This window comes from Hemitrygon akajei, chromosome 27 (assembly GCF_048418815.1).
Source record: "Hemitrygon akajei chromosome 27, sHemAka1.3, whole genome shotgun sequence".
In the NCBI taxonomy this organism is placed as follows: Eukaryota; Metazoa; Chordata; class Chondrichthyes; order Myliobatiformes; family Dasyatidae; genus Hemitrygon; species Hemitrygon akajei.
In genome coordinates, this window is record NC_133150.1 from 17,653,244 (window position 1) to 17,671,002 (window position 17,759).

General features: G+C 38.4%; 1 protein-coding gene across 5 annotated transcripts in view; it reads right to left on the bottom strand.

Moving 5' to 3' along the window:
* The window catches only part of LOC140717154 (metabotropic glutamate receptor 4-like), a 1,225,436-nt gene that overhangs the window by 13,567 nt on the left and 1,194,110 nt on the right, over nt 1-17,759 (bottom strand). For all 5 annotated transcript variants that reach the window (XM_073030426.1, XM_073030429.1, XM_073030430.1 and 2 more), the window contains exon 10: nt 5,150-5,396. In XM_073030426.1, coding sequence (XP_072886527.1) covers nt 5,150-5,396 — 247 coding nt within the window. The remainder of the gene's footprint in view (nt 1-5,149; nt 5,397-17,759) is intronic.

The window sequence follows — 17,759 nt, forward strand, 5'->3', positions numbered from 1 at the left end:
TGAAATGCAAATGGTTGGCAAGCATACCTCATTGCTTCGACCTATGTAATTACGTAATTTACTGAATTAGTAATTAACATTCCAGCTCCATCAGTGGACTATCTAAGGAGACACATATGTGATAAATAGATCTTGTAGAAACATTTAGATGACCATGAAAAGGAACCAGGAACAAATAATCTACAGAAAAGTTTTGAATGCAAATAAATAAACTGCAGCTGCTGGGGAAAAAAAACAATGCTGGAAGAGTTTAACAGGTCAAGCAGCATCCATGAGAAGAGAAACAGAGAAACTGTGAATTTTTAGCATCAATGCTATTCAATACAAGTTCATCTGCATTTTATCTGCAATTCATGACCAATTTGTGTGAACTAAATTACTTATTCAGCACTTTCTGTCATATCCTGCTGAACGCAATATCCAATTCTAACACTCTTAACAATGTACGATCAAATTGTTTTTCTCAGATCAGTGGGACAATGAATATATGCTAATAAAAAATGAGTTAAATGTTATAGTTAAAATCATTGACTGAGATTTCAACATGTTCCTAGCATTTATAGTAAATTTGTATTTTCATAAACAGAAATTCACATGTAATGTAATCAGCATTTTAATGAATATTTGTCTGCTGTTTGTGTCTCTGAACAAATTTGCATTATTATGTAAATTACAATTTGGGAGCTCTGATCTACATCACAATATACAAAAATGCACATTCATTGCACTTTAATCACGGTGTAGGAAGAGTCCATCTAAATACATTAAGAAAATTATTTTGATGCAGAATAATGTTAAAGCTATATTTTTAATTATGTCATAAAATGTATTTAATCAGTTTTACTGGATCTGATATTTCCCTGTGCCATTCAACCCATTGAAACTATACTGGCTCTCAGAGCTGTTGTATTACTTTCGTTCTCCCATTCATTTCCCTGCAGTCTATACTTTTTACCACACCCAGCAATTCCATCCTGATTCTCCCACTACCCACCTATACCAAGTGCTAAATTACTAAGAACCAATTAACCTAAAGCTGCTAAATGACAAAGATTATTTTTAAATATCAGAATCAGAGCCCAATAAAATAAGATTAGATAAACCTTTGATTGGCTTGGGAGATAATGAGGAAAAACTTGGAGTGTTTCAATCATTACACATTTCTGATAACTTTCAATAAGCTCTTAACTCCTGCCACTGTCTGTAAGGAGTTTATGCATTCTCCACATGACCGCATGGGTTTCCTCACACAGTCCAAAGATGTACCAGTTGGTATGTTAATTGGTCACATGGGTGTGTGTAATTGGGTGGCATGGGATTGTTACTGCCTTGTTTCTCTAAATAAATTCTAAGTAATAAATAAACTATCATGTGGCCTGATTTAAAGAAAACAATGTGGCTGTTTTTCCTCTGCATTGAAAACACTTATCTTCCAATTTTAAACACATGAATGTTAAAATTTTGCATCTTACTAGCTAAAGCAGATGTTCTGTTGCAAAAATTTATGTCAAGATGTACTATCTAGTGAGAAAAATATAAGAGTATAAAAATATAAGAATATGTAGCTGATGTTAACAACACACCAACTAATATGTCTATGAGTGGAATTTTCAAGATAACCTGATATGGACTAAGAAATCAATTATTTTGTACTATTTGTAGAAGGTGTTTCCAGCTTTTGGGCATCAAATAAATAGATTATTATAGTAAAAATACACTGATATTGAGCTGTTATGGTAGTTGGAAGAGTGCAAGTGCCCATTCAGAAGATAAGGTGCTGTTCAGTGCAGGAGGCTCCTGACATTAGGTCAATGCAAGTGGAATCGAGTGCTATTTTAACTGTTCATCCCAGTCGCTTTGAGACGAAATATCAAATTTTACAATTTCCGGTGATCCACTTTCTCTGTATCAGAACTGATCAGATTTTAAATAAAAGCAATTCTGCAATTACATTTTACGGACAGTATTCAAATTGGGAACCTACAATTTTACTACAGTTACTGCTATGATTATGCTTTAAATTATATGCACCCTGTGTTGCCATCTTCCCTTATGTTTGTAGGAAAACTTATCACTGCTGCGACGTTGAAACAGCCCATTTGCCATTGCGTAAATTAATTTCAATTTAATGTTTAAACAATGGGGATGCAAATTTGCCTCAACAAATTAATGGAAACAGTGTTGTGTCAAGATGTCTCCTTTTGGAATTGATCACAAATTTCTGCAATTTCTTGTGATAGTACATGAAAAATAAAGCATACATCTTTAAAACTAATTTATTTCCTTTGAAATGAAGATCAGATTTGTTTTTCACAACGGAAGCAAAATATTAATATGAAAAACATTTGCTGCTAATCTATGTTTTATCTACTGAATGTGGTTGCAATTGACAGAAAATGTAAAATAATTAAAAGGCTACAATGGGGATATAACTTTGATTTAGAATCAATATAAATTTCAAAATATGAATTGACTTATCTTCAATTAATGAATGCTACTTCACTAAGCCTTGACAGATAAAAGCTATCATCACAGTCCAAGATCAAATAAGTCTGTTCACATGCTGTGTTTCCAATACGACTGAAATTGTATTTAATTTCATAAAACAGATATATTCAGAAAATTGACCTGTGCAGTTTGCACAGAGTTGAAATACTAAAATGTCTGTTTGTACTGGGGTTAAAATCTACCAATGAGTTTGGCAACCAATCTGTATTGCATTTGTTAGTAAAGTGAGCCAGATGGATAAACATTCAGATCAGGTTCAACATGAAATAGAAAGAACCATAGCAATATGGTTCCATTGTCACTTGCATTCAGATTTTTATTGTACGTTATGATAACAGATTGGTGTTGTACACCACTTCTGAGTGCACCTCAAGATCTTTTCTGTGCTTGGAATGAGTGGCAGAAAATGAATTTCTATCTCTGGGTATACTTTTTAAGCATTCGTCATTTCTTTTAATGAGGAACATTTCATCATTAAAATTGTTCATGCTCCCTCCTGACATTTTTGTACTTCATGAACCAAAACATTTCTGTCTTTCTTTCTCTCTCGCTCTCAGTAGAAACTCACCAAAACATTATACACTGTGCTGGTATTCATTTCGATAGTTCTCAATTAACTAAAAAAAAACACTCAGCCATGAGATCTTCAAAGAAGTTGAAAAATACAACTCTGGACTAACAAAGTCCAAGTGTGTATACTGGCGAAGCCAGACTTCACTCTTGTACAATGAGGAGGATGATACTTGGAGTCTTGTCAGTCCCAGAACATCACTGAGCGAGTTCTTCAGGCAGAGTCCTAGGCCCAACAGTTCCAGTCATAACTCAGATAATGAAGCTGTCTGTTTTTTTTGCATGCAGCAAGATCATGAGAATTCCAGAACTAGAATGATAACAGACAAATAATATTCACCACACACAAATACGAAGGAATGGTTAAATCCACCAGAGAGTGTTTAATCACTACCCCTTGACGTTCAATGGCATTAGGGTTGTTGAAGGCTCATCATCAGCATCCAGAAAGTTACCATTGATGCATGACCCCTTGGATCAGGCACAAACGTAGTGTAGCTACACACATACGATGGAAATTTGATACTGTGGGCTATGTGACTCACCTCCCAACTCCCCAAAGCTTTTCTGCCATCTGCAAGTCTCAAGTGACAGCATGATAGAATACATACCAGTAGCTGGGAAGAGTGTAGCTGCAACAACATTCAAGAACTCAACATCATTCAGAATTTTTTAAAAAATCCCACATTGACACTAGCACCATCATTTTAAATATTTTCTATTTTCACCACAAAACTCTATTCTGCTCAGAGTACCATTTAAGATACTCCATTCAGCAATCTTCCAGTATTTCCTTCATTGCATCTCCAAATATATCGACTCGGAGAAGGGAACAATTTGTGGGAATGACACCGTGTTCAAGTCTCTTCTCTGGGTCTTTATTTAAGGAGTAGTTGCTTGAATATGCAGTGGATAATAGTTAAACTAACTCAATAAAGATAGTCAAGAAAATCCATTACAATGTGATGTGGAGATTTAACCACAAAACTGGACTAAGGATTCACAAATACAGGACATCCTCCATTGCTGTAAGTTTTATTTCTGGGATTTTCCTGCCACTCGGGTGACATGTCCGAAAGGAACACGGATTGATTGGATAGTTGTGAACCGGCTGACCAACATCTAACAAAATGTCAGTTAAGGGAATAGGATCAGTGGTAGTAGTGAAGAAATCTTTGGTCCAGAAGAAAGCATGGTATCATCTGAGTGGCCCATTTTCTGGGACTGAAAAGAACTTTTATAAAAGGGATGTCATGCAAGCTTTTTTATAGATGTAAAGTGGTTTTGTTGCTTGACATTTGTAATTTGACAGTAATATTTCAACTCTTCTCGGGCTCCCAGCCGGGTCCAGATAAAGCCCGAGAAGAGTTTATGCATCCTTTACAGCCGGAAAGCACCAGATTGTTTTTGACAATAATATACTTTACAAGAGGGTATGCTAGACTATGATGTTATTCCGTGAGGCATCATTACCTACTGAGAGTCTAGGTTATTTGTTGTTGTCCTGTGTATTCCTTTCTCTACCTGTCGACTGTAAAGTGCCCACATTAACTACACAAAGTTAAAATTCTTTTAAAATTAACTTTTTCTAAGCAAAGGCTAAATTTGTCTGGCAAAATTATCTGCAAAGCCTGTGACTTGTGTCACTATTTCAGTGTCCCATCTAATCTCTTATTTGCAACTAGAACAGATGAAGTAGCAAAACAACATGACTTGTGGGGTATTTTGTTAAATGATAAGACAAATTATGGCATTGCTTTTTATACACTATCTGTAGGACAGCACTATCAATGCTTAATAGATCAGCATTTTAATTACCAGTTGTCTCTGTATCAGGTCTTCATAAAGCTTGGTTTAAAAACCATGATTTTAAAAATAACAATTTCTTAAAATCTTTCCAATAAAGAAATTGTCATAAACAATCATGAATCATCGTAAATTAAAGGATATTTCTTCCACTGAAATGACAAATAAATAACTTTCATAACAGTGTTCTAAATAATTATATGGTAATATCTTCATCAGAGAATTTTAAGGCCAATATCATTTTAATTGCAAGATGATGCTTTACCTTGGGTTTCGAGACTTTCACATAATTCAGTTTTGGCTTCTCCATTAGGACGGAGGTTTCCTTTCTGGGTAAACTTGTTGGACATTGTGGCTGCAGTCACCACAGCTTTCAGACTGCGCTTGCGCCTCTGCACGTTCTGCTCTGGGTGGAAGAGGATTACATAAACTTTGGGCATATACAGCATGCCGAGCGACACAGAAGCACTCAGATTTATGGAAATAGTCAAAGTGGTGGTTTGAATATACATCTGAAAGAAAAAAAGGAAATAGACTTTTCAGTTAACAGGTTCCATTTGTGTACTTCGGTTTTCATTGTTTTGCAGTAAATTGCTGGCCCATACATACACACACTGTAAGTTGCTATCTCTTCATTACAAAAGGTGCTACGATTCAAGACATGCTTTGTTTGGTTTGGAAGCTCTTCAGCACATTCTTTGAGGCTGTATGAAGCCTGTCATTTGCAATAACTTTGGATTGTGTTATAAAATGTTAATTGCCTGCGTAATCTCCATTTTCATATATCTACATTCAACTTTGCATATGAATAATGGCAGTCAGTGTTGCAGGAAAGAAGTCAAGAAGATTTTAGTTCCCGAATGATCCTATGTTTATTATAATCCACTGAATGGCTTGGGTGCAGACAGAGAAATCTGATCATAATTGAGATTGGCAGATTCCACTATCAACAATTCCTGAAGTGAACCAGCAATCATTTGTGTGGGAGCTGGCAGGCTATCAAGGAACACTTATCCTTCCATATTTCTCGAAATAAATACAACCTAAGAGAAATTACAACACCGAATCGATCGGAATAAAGCTGGAATCAGCTTGCTGTCCATGGCTCCCATTTGTGTTTATCCAGATCTGATAAGGAGGGTTGTACACAAGGCACAGTTAGGAACAAGACACAGAAAATGCTGGAGGAACCACCTATGGAAAAGCGTACAGGCAAGGTTTCAGGCCGAGACCCTTCAACAGGCGGATCCTGCTGAAGGATCTCGGCTCGAAACATTGACTGTACTGGAGTAGCTTGAACTTCGAAGACATGTAACAAAGGTGTGTGAAATAATCAAGAAGTTTGGTTGTTAGTCTGCTAGGAGATCCAGCGTACACAGAGGCCGATAAATTTGTTGCAAGTTAGGACAGGAGCAACAAAAATTTATGGAGAGGGTAATTTAATAGAAAGCTGGAAGATGGGAAGATCACAAACAAGAGAAAATCTGCAGTTGCTGGAAGTCCAAGCAACACACACAAAATGCTGGAGGAACTCAGTAGACCAGGCAGCATTTATGGAAAAGAGTAAACAGTCAATGTTTCAGGCTGAGACCCTTCAGCAGGACTCAGCAGATAAGAATTTACCAGGAGAGATTCAAATAGGCAGATCAGTAACAACAAAGAAATGAATGAAGATTTCAGCAACAAGTGGTTGAATCAGAGACTGGACATGTTGCTGGAATCATATACAATGGCAACATGGTATCATGTTAAAGGACAGTTAATTCACCATCAACATGTATTAGATCAATAAGTCCAAGTAATGACAAAGAGAATTTTTCCATGTATATTTTCCCCTCACCTTGAATATTTTTTCTCTGTGTCTTTCAGGAGATTACATGGCCATGGGAAAATGATGGCAATGATTTTCTGAAGTTACAATAGATTTGATGTGCTACTTGACCTTTTCCTTCATCGCATTTTGTCTTCAAATGTTCAATATTATGTTTAAATATCCAACAATAAACCAAATGGTAGAAGCAACCATGATGTTATTCCAATGCCACAATATTGCTAGGTTGTACATTCCTTCAAGTATGATCCATCATAATTAAGCCATTTGCAGGCTCACAGGGCTCTTATTTAGCAAGTGAAAGAACGGGAATTGCAAATTTTTTTATATATAAGCAGGATGTATTTGGAATTACTTGTGCACAATTGTTACTGATTCAATTTAAACTGTTATCAATATATCCGTGGAAATTACAAATCACGTTACCATGAATAAATATTTATTACTTTTCATGAATTAAACAAAGCAAATGCTTTGACGTGAGATATTTTACAAATGTTTGTAGATATATTAAGTAACAATTTTTAAAATTCCATTCAATTTCAATCTTGTGATAAAAAAAGATTCTTTTGAAGTTTTTATTACGTTTAATACTTCCAGCCAGTGGCATAGTGGCATCAATGCCAGACTTCGAGCAGAACGGTCCCGAGTTCAAATCCAGCTGGCTCCTTACACCCATCCGTGATGGGTTGAGCATTGAGCTGGTAACTCAGCCTCGTATGGAAATGGCAAAATTGCTGCCCAATTCATTCCAAGGTGCAAAAGGAGCAAGAGTATTTAATACTAGAAGGGATGTGTTTAAGCTAAGAGGGTGGAAGTTCGACAGAAATGTGCAATACATGGTTCTGTTCTTAGATGGAGAGTGGTGGGTGCTTGAAATGAGCTACCAGAGATGGTAGTGGAGGCTAATATAGCAGAAGTATTTTAAATGACTCTTAGCTAAACAAATTAATATCCAAAGAATGGAGAGATATGGACTTGTGTAATCAGAAGGGGCTAATTTATTAGGTTTATAATCATTAGTATAATTACACTCAGAGGCCACTTTATTAGGTATACTTGCTTATTGATACAAATACTGTATCTCAACAGCCAATCGTGTGGTAGCAACTCAATGATAAAAGCACACAGACGTGGTCAAGACGTTGTTCAGACCAAACATCAAAATGGGGAATAAGTGTGATCTAAGTGACTTTGACTGTGGAATGATTGTTGGTGCCAGGCAGGGTGGCCTGTGTATCTCAGTAGCTGCTGATTTTCACCGCACAAATGTCTCTAACATTTACAGAAAATTGTGCAAAAACGCAACATAGAAAAACATCTAGTGAGTGGCATTCCACAAACACTGTGGTCAGAAGAGAATAGCCAGGCAGGTTCAAGCTGATAGAAAGGCGACAGTAACTCAAATAACCATGTGTTGCAACAGTGGTCGGGCAGAAGAGCATCTCTGAACATATAACACATTGATTATTGAAATGGGTGGGCTACAGCAGCAGATGGCCACAAACATAAACTCAGTGGCCACTTTATTTGCTGTAGGAGTACCTAATAAAGTGGTCACTGTGTGTAGTTTGGCACATAATCTTTGGCTGGAAGGCCTGTTCCTGTGCTGGATTCTTCTACATTCAGTCAACACTTTATTCAGTACCCCTGTATCTAATACAGTGACTACTGAGCATATGTTTGTGGTCGTCTGCTGCTCTAGCCCACCCACTGCAAGGATCGACCTGTGCACACACACAGCTCTATTGCAGACAATTGTTGTAACGCGTGCTACAATCAGATCAGAAAGTGAATGAATTGTCAGCCTCTAAGGACCTAGACACAATGCTACATATTCAATAATCTTACAAGTATTGCTGAGTACATGCTTACATACTGAGTACATACTGAGTACATACTTAAATTCATTCCCCATTCAGCGATACAGAGGAATGAAAGGCTTTTTTTAATGCAAGAATGGAAGATTTTTTAAATGCAGAATATATATGATTTGTAATCTGCTGAATGTCAGGATGGGAGGTACAAAATGGGCCATTGCTTTCCAAACTGATTGGCACAGATGCTTGAAAGAAAGTAATTTGCATGACTACAGGAAAATGCAGGGAATGGAACCAATTGAACTATTCTACAAAGTGTTGGCAAGATATCCGTCATCCATGTAGCTCCCTCTGTGACTTAATAATTCTGATACTCTCGAAGGGGTGAATCTCTGGAATGATGCCAAACAACCAGGAAGCATTTATTATCAGGAGAATAAATCACATTTCAATTGCAGAAAGTTAAAATAAAGCATACACCTGAATTGTTAAGCATTTGCATAGCAAATGCATCACTGCTCTCAGGAATTGCTCCAGCAGAGAAGTGTTGGTCATCTTCACTAATGAGCTTGTGGAACAGAGCATCTTTCAATGACTCATAGATAGATAGATAGATAGATAGATAGATACTTTATTCATCCCCATGGGGAAATTCAACATTTTTTCCAATGTCCCATACACTTGTTGTAGCAAAAACTCATTACATACAATACTTAACTCAGTAATAATATGATATGCATCTAAATCACTAACTCAAAAAGCATTAATAATAGCTTTAAAAAAAGTTCTTAAGTCCTGGCAGTTGAATTGTAAAGCCTAATGGCATTGGGGAGTATTGACCTCTTCATCCTGTCTGAGGAGCATTGCATCGACAGTAACCTGTCGCTGAAACTGCTTCTCTGTCTCTGGATGGTGCTATGTAGAGGATGTTCAGGGTTTTCCATAATTGACCGTAGCCTACTCAGCGCCCTTCGCTCAGCTACCGATGTTAAACTCTCCAGTACTTTGCCCACGACAGAGCCCGCCTTCCTTATCAGCTTATTAAGACGTGAGGCGTCCTTCTTCTTAATGCTTCCTCCCCAACACGCCACCACAAAGAAGAGGGCGCTCTCAACAACTGACCTATAGAACATCTTCAGCATCTCACTGCAGACATTGAATGACGCCAACCTTCTAAGGAAGTACAGTCGACTCTGTGCCTTCCTGCACAAGGCATCTGTGTTGTGTTGGCAGTCCAGTCATCGTCTAAACCAGCATAAGAGTTGAGTCTTGCACAGAAGCACATAACGACACATATCTTGGCAGATGTCTCTTTTGTCCAAAGACGCTCCAGGCTGTCAAGACACCCTGACAATATCTTCTCCAATAGATTATAGACATCCCTGTTGTGACTCTGGATGGGGGCTGATGTTGAAGGTGTCGTTAATTCTGGACAGCACAGGTACTCTGCTCCTTTTAAGGATGACAGTATTCATGGTCCTACTGTTTTCACTCCCCCAGAGCCAGTCGACCCAGGCTGTTTTCATTCTTGCTGATGTGCTGCTGTCCTGACCTGAGTCATTTTGGTTCAGCTCTATCTTAAAGACCAACCACTACTCTCTGAAAAGGCACCATGCATGTGCGTAGATAATTATGGATAAGCAAAAGCATGAAGAAGCCAAAGACTGAAGAAATGTGCAAGAGAGATGATGGCTTTTTAGTGCAACATCCAGTGCTTTGATTAGTATATTCAGTCAGGTATTGTATATTTATTTTCTGTAACACTTCATTTTTCCTTTGACAAACAGAAAAACACAGTTTCCCTGTCAAACCTTTGGAATGCATTTGAATGTTCCTGACATTTAGAAGCACAAATCTATTAAAAATGAAATAAGCAATTAATATATTTTAATTATTTATGTTTTAAATAATTACTTAAACACTTAAAAGCACTTCTAAATAATTAAATCATTTTTGGCAAACACTTTGTTGTCTTCTTCAGTGCTACATGGCAGTATCAACTTAAACTTTTATGCTCTGGCCTCTAGAGTAAACCCAATTGACTTAATTTCATTCTTTTCCTCTTCTGTCAGTCATTCATTTTTTCCCTTTCAAAATTTGCCAATGAACTTTTCTACACTATGTTTTGAAGAAGTACATTCCAAACCAATGTCATGTGATGCATTCCTGAATTGCCACAAATATATTGCAATAGTCATAAAATAAAATAGTGAAGCTGCATTTTTCATAAAATATATAGTTTTAAATATATAAATATGTTTAAAATACAGTAGTTCATTAATCTGGTCATGTTTTTGCATCAGCAGATAGACATGATGCCCCAGAAAAAGCTTGCAGCAATTTTTTGAAGCAAATACTTGGTTTGATTGGTGTTACAGAACAAACAGTTCACTAACATAAGAGCTATGAGGTGTGTATGAGTTATAACATCACAAACTTATTTTTTCATAAATATTTGAGTTATACTGTGTAGGTGTTCAGCTAAATCACCTTTGCTGTAATAAAAATTTCAAGTGAAGGCATAATTACATCCAATATGTAGGTCCCTACACTTTGAATAAATGGTGAAACAAACACTATCTTAAGGTTCAGTCATAGAAACCAAAGAACTAGGACTTTGCATGAATACATAAAAAAGCATTAGGCTATGAAAATATTATTACATTACTAGGCATAATATGTCATGTCCTAATGGACATTTTACATTGAAACAAACTGATTGCAATTTCCAATTATCTTTTCATCATGAGATTTAAATAGTTATTACTATCTATGTGTCTATTTTTTAAACAAGATCCTCTTTCAGATGTATAATTTACTTCTGCAGACCATATCTATTACTCTGTATTGAAAAAAGACACATTTACAGATTTGTTCTATAATCAAATCCAAAACAATATTGCTCACCCTCCCTCCACCAATACAAGAGAGATGATGAGATCTGAAATGGATTTTGTACATCTATATTTACTTCGAGGTGGATACAGAATCTACAAAGCTGAGGCAAAGCAGTCGTGAGGTCATGGACTATATAAAGATTGCAGAAGATGTGGTGCCTGCTGTCAAGGAGAAGATGGCGGCGCGACGCAGCACGTGTGGCCTCTCTGGAGAATGGATATCCATTACGTGTTAAGTAGGGATCCGTGCACAATCCTGATTTGATGGAGACAGATGGGAGAGCACGGAGGAACATCTGGAGAAACTTCTGAAATGCCCGTTTCACTGCTGCTGCTACTGTGCAGTCCGGAATCTCCGGCGGAGAAGGCCTCCAAGACCTCGGCTTTGCTTGTTTCGGCGGCCGGGACGAGGTCGAAGGCGCTCAGCAGAGGATGGCGCTCAGGAGGCTGTATCGGAGGGGCTGGTTGGAGGCTCGAAGTTTTCAGACAGACTCAGAGTCTGCTGTGGTCGGGTGCTTCCAAGGCATCAGTTGTCGGTGCCTGGAAGTTTGTGGCAGGCAGAGTTCTCCCGTTTGCTGCCTGATATCAGGACGATTGGAGCCGATCGGGACTTGAGACTTTTTAAACCGCATCCATGGTCTGTTTTTATTGAATTACGGTATTGTTTTGCTCTGCCGTAACTATATGCTATAATTATGTGGTTTTTTCAGTGTGAGTCTTGGTTTGTCCTTCTTTTTATTTTGTGATATCACTCCGGAGGAACATTGTATCATTTCTTAATGCATGCATGCATTTCTAAATGACAATAAACAAGGACTGAGTGTCCTCATAATCTAATCTAATCTTAAAGTAAATTACGGTGGATAAACCCTCAGGGCTTGAGAAAGTGTCTCCTTGGACCTTGTGGAGAAATTGCAGGGGACCGGGCAGAGATCCTTAGCCATAAATGAGATGCCAGAGTACTTTGGATAGCTAATGTTGTTCTGTTGTTCAAGAAAGTCTCTAAGATTATGCTGGAAACCACAGGCCAGTGAGCCTAAGGTCAGTAGCAGGCAAATTATTGGAAGGCATTATACGGGTTAGAATATATAAATATTTGGATAAATAAGTTTGGATGATAATATGGTAAACTGGATCAGCAAATTTGCAGACAACACCAAGATTGGGGGCTGGTAGACAGCGAGGAAGGCTATCAAAGCTTGCGGTGGGATCTTGACCAGCAGTAAAAATAGGCTGAAGAATAGCGGATGGAAGTTAATGCAGACACTTCTGAGGTGTCGTACTTCAGGAGGATAAATCATGGTAGGGCTTACACAGTGAGTCATGGTGGATTGAGAAGTGCAGTGAAACAAAGGGATCTGGGAATACAGGCACATGATTGTTTGAAGGTGATCAGTAAACTAATCAGGAAACTCCAAGACCAAGGCTTCAAAACCCCCTTGAGCAATTGGATCCTGGATTTCCTCACTTGCAGACCCCAGTCAGTTCAGATTGGCAAAAACATCTCCTCCACAACCTGCATCAGTACAGGAGGACCACAGGGATGTGTGCTTAGCCTCTTACTCTACTCACCTACGACTGTGTGGCTAAGTACAGCTCCAATACCAGTTACAAGTTCGCTGATGACACTACTGTTGTGGGCCGTACCAAAGGTGGTGATGAAATCAGCATACAAGAGGGAGATTGAAAATTTGGCTGAGTGGTTTAATAATAATAACCTCTCACTCAATGTCAACAAGACCAAGGAACTATTTGTAGTTTCAGGAGAGGGAAATCAGAGGTTCATGAGCCAGTACTTGTCAGGGGATCAGAGGTGGAGAGGGTCAGTAACTTTAAATATTTGGAAGTTACTATCTCTGAGGACCTATCCTGGACTCATCATATAGATGTAATTGCAAAGAAGGTAGGACAGTACCTCTACTTCTTCAGGAGTCTGCAGAGATTCAGCATGTCATCAAAAACCTTGAAATACTTCTATAGGTGTATGGTGGAAAGTGTATTGACTGGTTGCGTTACGGTCTGGTATGGGAAAACCAATGCCTTTGAGTGGAAAATCCTACAAAAGGTCATGGATTCAGCCCAATATATCATGAGCAAAGCCCTCCCAAACATTGAGCACATCTACATGAATCATTCTCATAGACAAGCAGCATCCACTGTCAAAGGTCCTCACCACCCAGGCCATGGTCTTTCCTCGCTGCTGCCATCAGGTAGAACGTATAAGTGTCTCAGGACTCACACTACCAGGTTCAGGAACAGTTACTACCCCTCAGCCATCAGGCTCCTGAACAAAAGAGTATAACTGCACTCATTCTATTTCTGGTGTTCCCACAACTGATAGTCTCACTTTAAGGACTCTTTATCTTGTTATTTCATGCTCATATTAATTATTGCTATTTGCATTTGCACATTGATCCTGTTTATCATTACTGTTTGATAGATTTACGAAGTATGCCTGCAGGAAAAAGAATCTCAGGGTTACATGTGGTGACATGTACATACTCTGGTAATAAGTTTTACTTGGAATTTTTGATGTCAGAGGTAAATAGCATGGTATAGAGAGCTTTTGGCATATAGGCTTTCATTAATCAGAGTACTGAGTACTGGAGTTGGGATATTATGTTGAAGCTGTACAAGAACTTGGTGAGGCCAAATTTGGGGCATTGTATTCAGTTGTGGTCAGCTAACTAGAGGAAAAACAGCAATAAGATTGAAATAGTATAGAGAAAACTTACAAGGATCTTGCCAGGATTTGAGGAACTGAATTATAGGGAAAGGTTAAAGAGCTTAGGACTTTTTTCCATGGAGTGTCGGAAAATTAGGGGAGATTTGATAGAGGCATGCAAAATTATGTGGGAAAGAGATCGGGTAAATGCAGGCAGACTTTTTTCCACTCAGCTTGGGTGAGGCTTGAACTAGTGATCATAGGATAATAGTGAAAGGTGAAAATATAAGGGGAACCTGAGGAAGAACTTCTTCACTTCAGAGAGTGGTGGAAGTGTGTAACAAATTGTCAATGGAGGTGGTGGATGTGGTTCAGTTACAACAAGTATATGGATGAGAGAGGTGTGAAAGGCTAAGGTCAAGATGTGGGTTAATGGCATTGGGCAGAATAATGGTTTGGCATGGTCTAGATGGGCTGAAGGGCCTATTTCTGTGTTGTAGTGCTCTCTGTGACTCTGGATTTTTTTTCAAGAAGCTCTTCTAAATTAAATTAAAAATATATAATATAATTTAACAGTTGCCAAGTGATTTGTTACTCAGATAAACAAACTCATTCTCACACTCTCTATTTTATTAGCATGGATATATTTTTCACTCAGATTTTAAAATCACTGAATTGATATTTTTCTTAAATTAAAAAATAAATTGAAGGTTTGATATCAGCTCGGCACTAGCCTAAGCACACTGACAGATTTACATCACTGCTTGCGTCACCAGAACAAAATATTTTTTTCAAAGCAAGTAAGCAGAATGGATGGGAATTTAAAGCAAATATGCAACAGTCATAGTAAAGAGGAAAAGGAAATAAACAACTTATTTCAAAAATTAGTCACCTGAGGTTCTCTTTACAATTTGTCTGTAATGTTCTGAGTTCTTCAAATGAAAGGGAAAGCTTCAACATTTTTCTTTGTTGAATTTCTATTCAGCATTTCTTCTGCTAAATTTTAACTTAGAAGTGAATGACCTTGTGGCTATATTGCGGCAATTTTTCAACGTCAAGTTTTGATTTTAGTTTTATATTACAGCAACTTTTTCAGGATACAATGGTAAATGTTGGACTTACAAAATCCTCAATATCTGTAATTAAATCGAGCCATTACATATGTTACTGTGCCTGGATGAATGGCTTCCATTTCCATAACAGATTCTTCACTTCATTAAAGAAAGTAGTTGACTATTCTAAGGAATGATTCACCAACTGAGGTGGGTTACCCATCTTTTGAGAGCAAATATAAATTTCATTCCACTCTCTTATTTCAAACAAAAGATGAACACCAAATTCTAGACATGTTTACTGCCCAAAACCAAAACTAGTTCTAACACTATTTTTGAAGTAAATACACAATTCAATGTTTTCTGAAACGTTTAAAGTTTACTGCATTAAATTTCTTCTGCCATTATTTTGGTTCCATATGTATTTTGTCCAAGTTGTTATATAATTCTGAATCATTTAACTTCACTACCTCTCCATGTTTTTCTCTCCTTGTTCATTTATCTCATTGAACAAGCCACTCTACTCCTGTCAAATAACTCCCATCAACAAGGAACACATAGTAAACACAAAGTACACTGCAGATGCTGTGGTCAAATCAAGACGTACAAATAAGCTGGATGAACTCAGCAGGTTGGGCAGCATCTGTTGAAAGAAGCAGTCAACGTTTCGGGTCGAGACCCTTCATCAGGACCAAAGAAGGAGGGGGCAGAGGCCCTATAAAGAAGGTGGGGGGAGGGTGGAGAACCAATCAGAAGAAAGATCAAGGGGTGGGGGAGGGGAAGCAGGGTGGGGAGGAGATAGGCAGGAAAGGTGAAGAAGGAATCTAAGGGGAAAGCACTATGGGTAGTAGAAGAAGGCAGAGTCATGAGAGGTGATAGGCAGCTAGAAGAGGAGGCAGAGTGAAGGTGGGATGGGGAAAGGGAGAGGGAGGGAATTACCGGAAGCTGGAGAATTCGATGTTCATACCAAGGGGTTGGAGACTACCCAGACGGTATATGAGATGTTGTTCCTCCAACTGAAGTTTGGCCTCATCATGGCAGTAGAGGAGGCCATGTATGAACATATCCGAATGGGAATGTGAAGGAGAGTTGAAGTGAGTGGCAACCGGGAGATCCTGTCTGTTGTGGAGCACCGGATGCAATAGATTACCCCAACAGATTCACAAGTGAAGTGTTGCCTCACCTGGAAGGACTGTTTGGGGCCCTGAATGGTGGTAAAAGAGGAGGTGTAGGGACAGGTGTAGCACTTACGGTTGCAGGGATAAGTGCCAGGTGGGAGATCTGTGGGGAGGGATGTGTGGACCAGGCAGTTGTGGAGGGAACGATCCCTGTGAAAAGCAGAGAGGGGTAGAGAGGGAAAGATGTCCTTAGTGGTGGGGTCCTGTTGAAGATGGCGCAAGTTGCGGAGGATAATATGCTGGATCCGGAGGCTGGTGGGGTGATCTACTGTATCCGGTGCTCCCGGTGCGGCCTCCTCTGCATCGGCAAGACCCGAAGCAAATTGGGGGATCACTTCGTCGAGCACCTACAAAAGACAGGATTTCCCGGTTGCCACTCACTTCAACTCTCCTTCACATTCCCATTCGGATATGTCCATACATGGCCTCCTCTACTGCCATGATGAGGCCAAACTTCGGTTGGAGGAACAACAGACCCGAAACATTGACTGCTTCTTTCAACGGATGCTGCCCGACCTGCTGAGTTCATCCAGCTTTTTTGTACGTCTTAACAAGGAACATATGATAATGGAGTCTACATGGGAAAATAAACCCTTTAGTTTCTGTCATCTACTGTGATTTTCTCATTGCAATTTGAAACATGAGGGAACTCAATGCAAGTAATTGAGGAATTTCAAGTTCAAGTTCAGGACAAACTGAGTTACTGTGATCTATTGTCCTTGTTGAAGGAACATTGTAGTGAAAATTGGCACCACTCACAAAATTGAATTGTTTCCCACCGGAGATTATATTAATTGTATTGATCTGCAGGCTTTTCATTCTCTGGAGAAGGATTTTGTAAAGACTGGTCTATATTTTCCTGAGAACTGCTCCAAGTTGCACATGTAACTGGTTACATTTTTCAAAATTTTGCGATTTAGGTCCTGATGATTATGGCAAGAGTCTAGCAGCAGAGCAGTTACTCTCTGGAATTCCCCAATGATTACATCTGCAAATTTCCCTGTGAACCTGTGATTGTTAGACCTTGATTGCTTCAATGATTCCATTCATTTCATTGGACAAAGGCAGCTGAAAGGGAGAGAAGTAGGCTTCATATAATTAATAACAAGAGATTCTGCAGATGATGGAAATCCAGAGTAACATACACAAAATGCAGCAGCTCAGGCAGCTTCTGTAGAAACTAGTCAATGTTTTGGGTCAAGACCCTTCATCAGGACTGATGATACTGTATATGACAGGGTTCATATAATTAATATATTTTTCAAAATATTATTTTTTAAAATTTTGTTAAATTTAAATTAATATGAAGTGCATTCAAGTTTAATTGTTCAAAATGATTTAAAAACTACTAATATTCTGCTTAAATGTCAATAGTTTTGAATGCTTTTGGTTTTCTTTTGAATGGCAGCCCCCAACATTTAAGTTAGTTCAC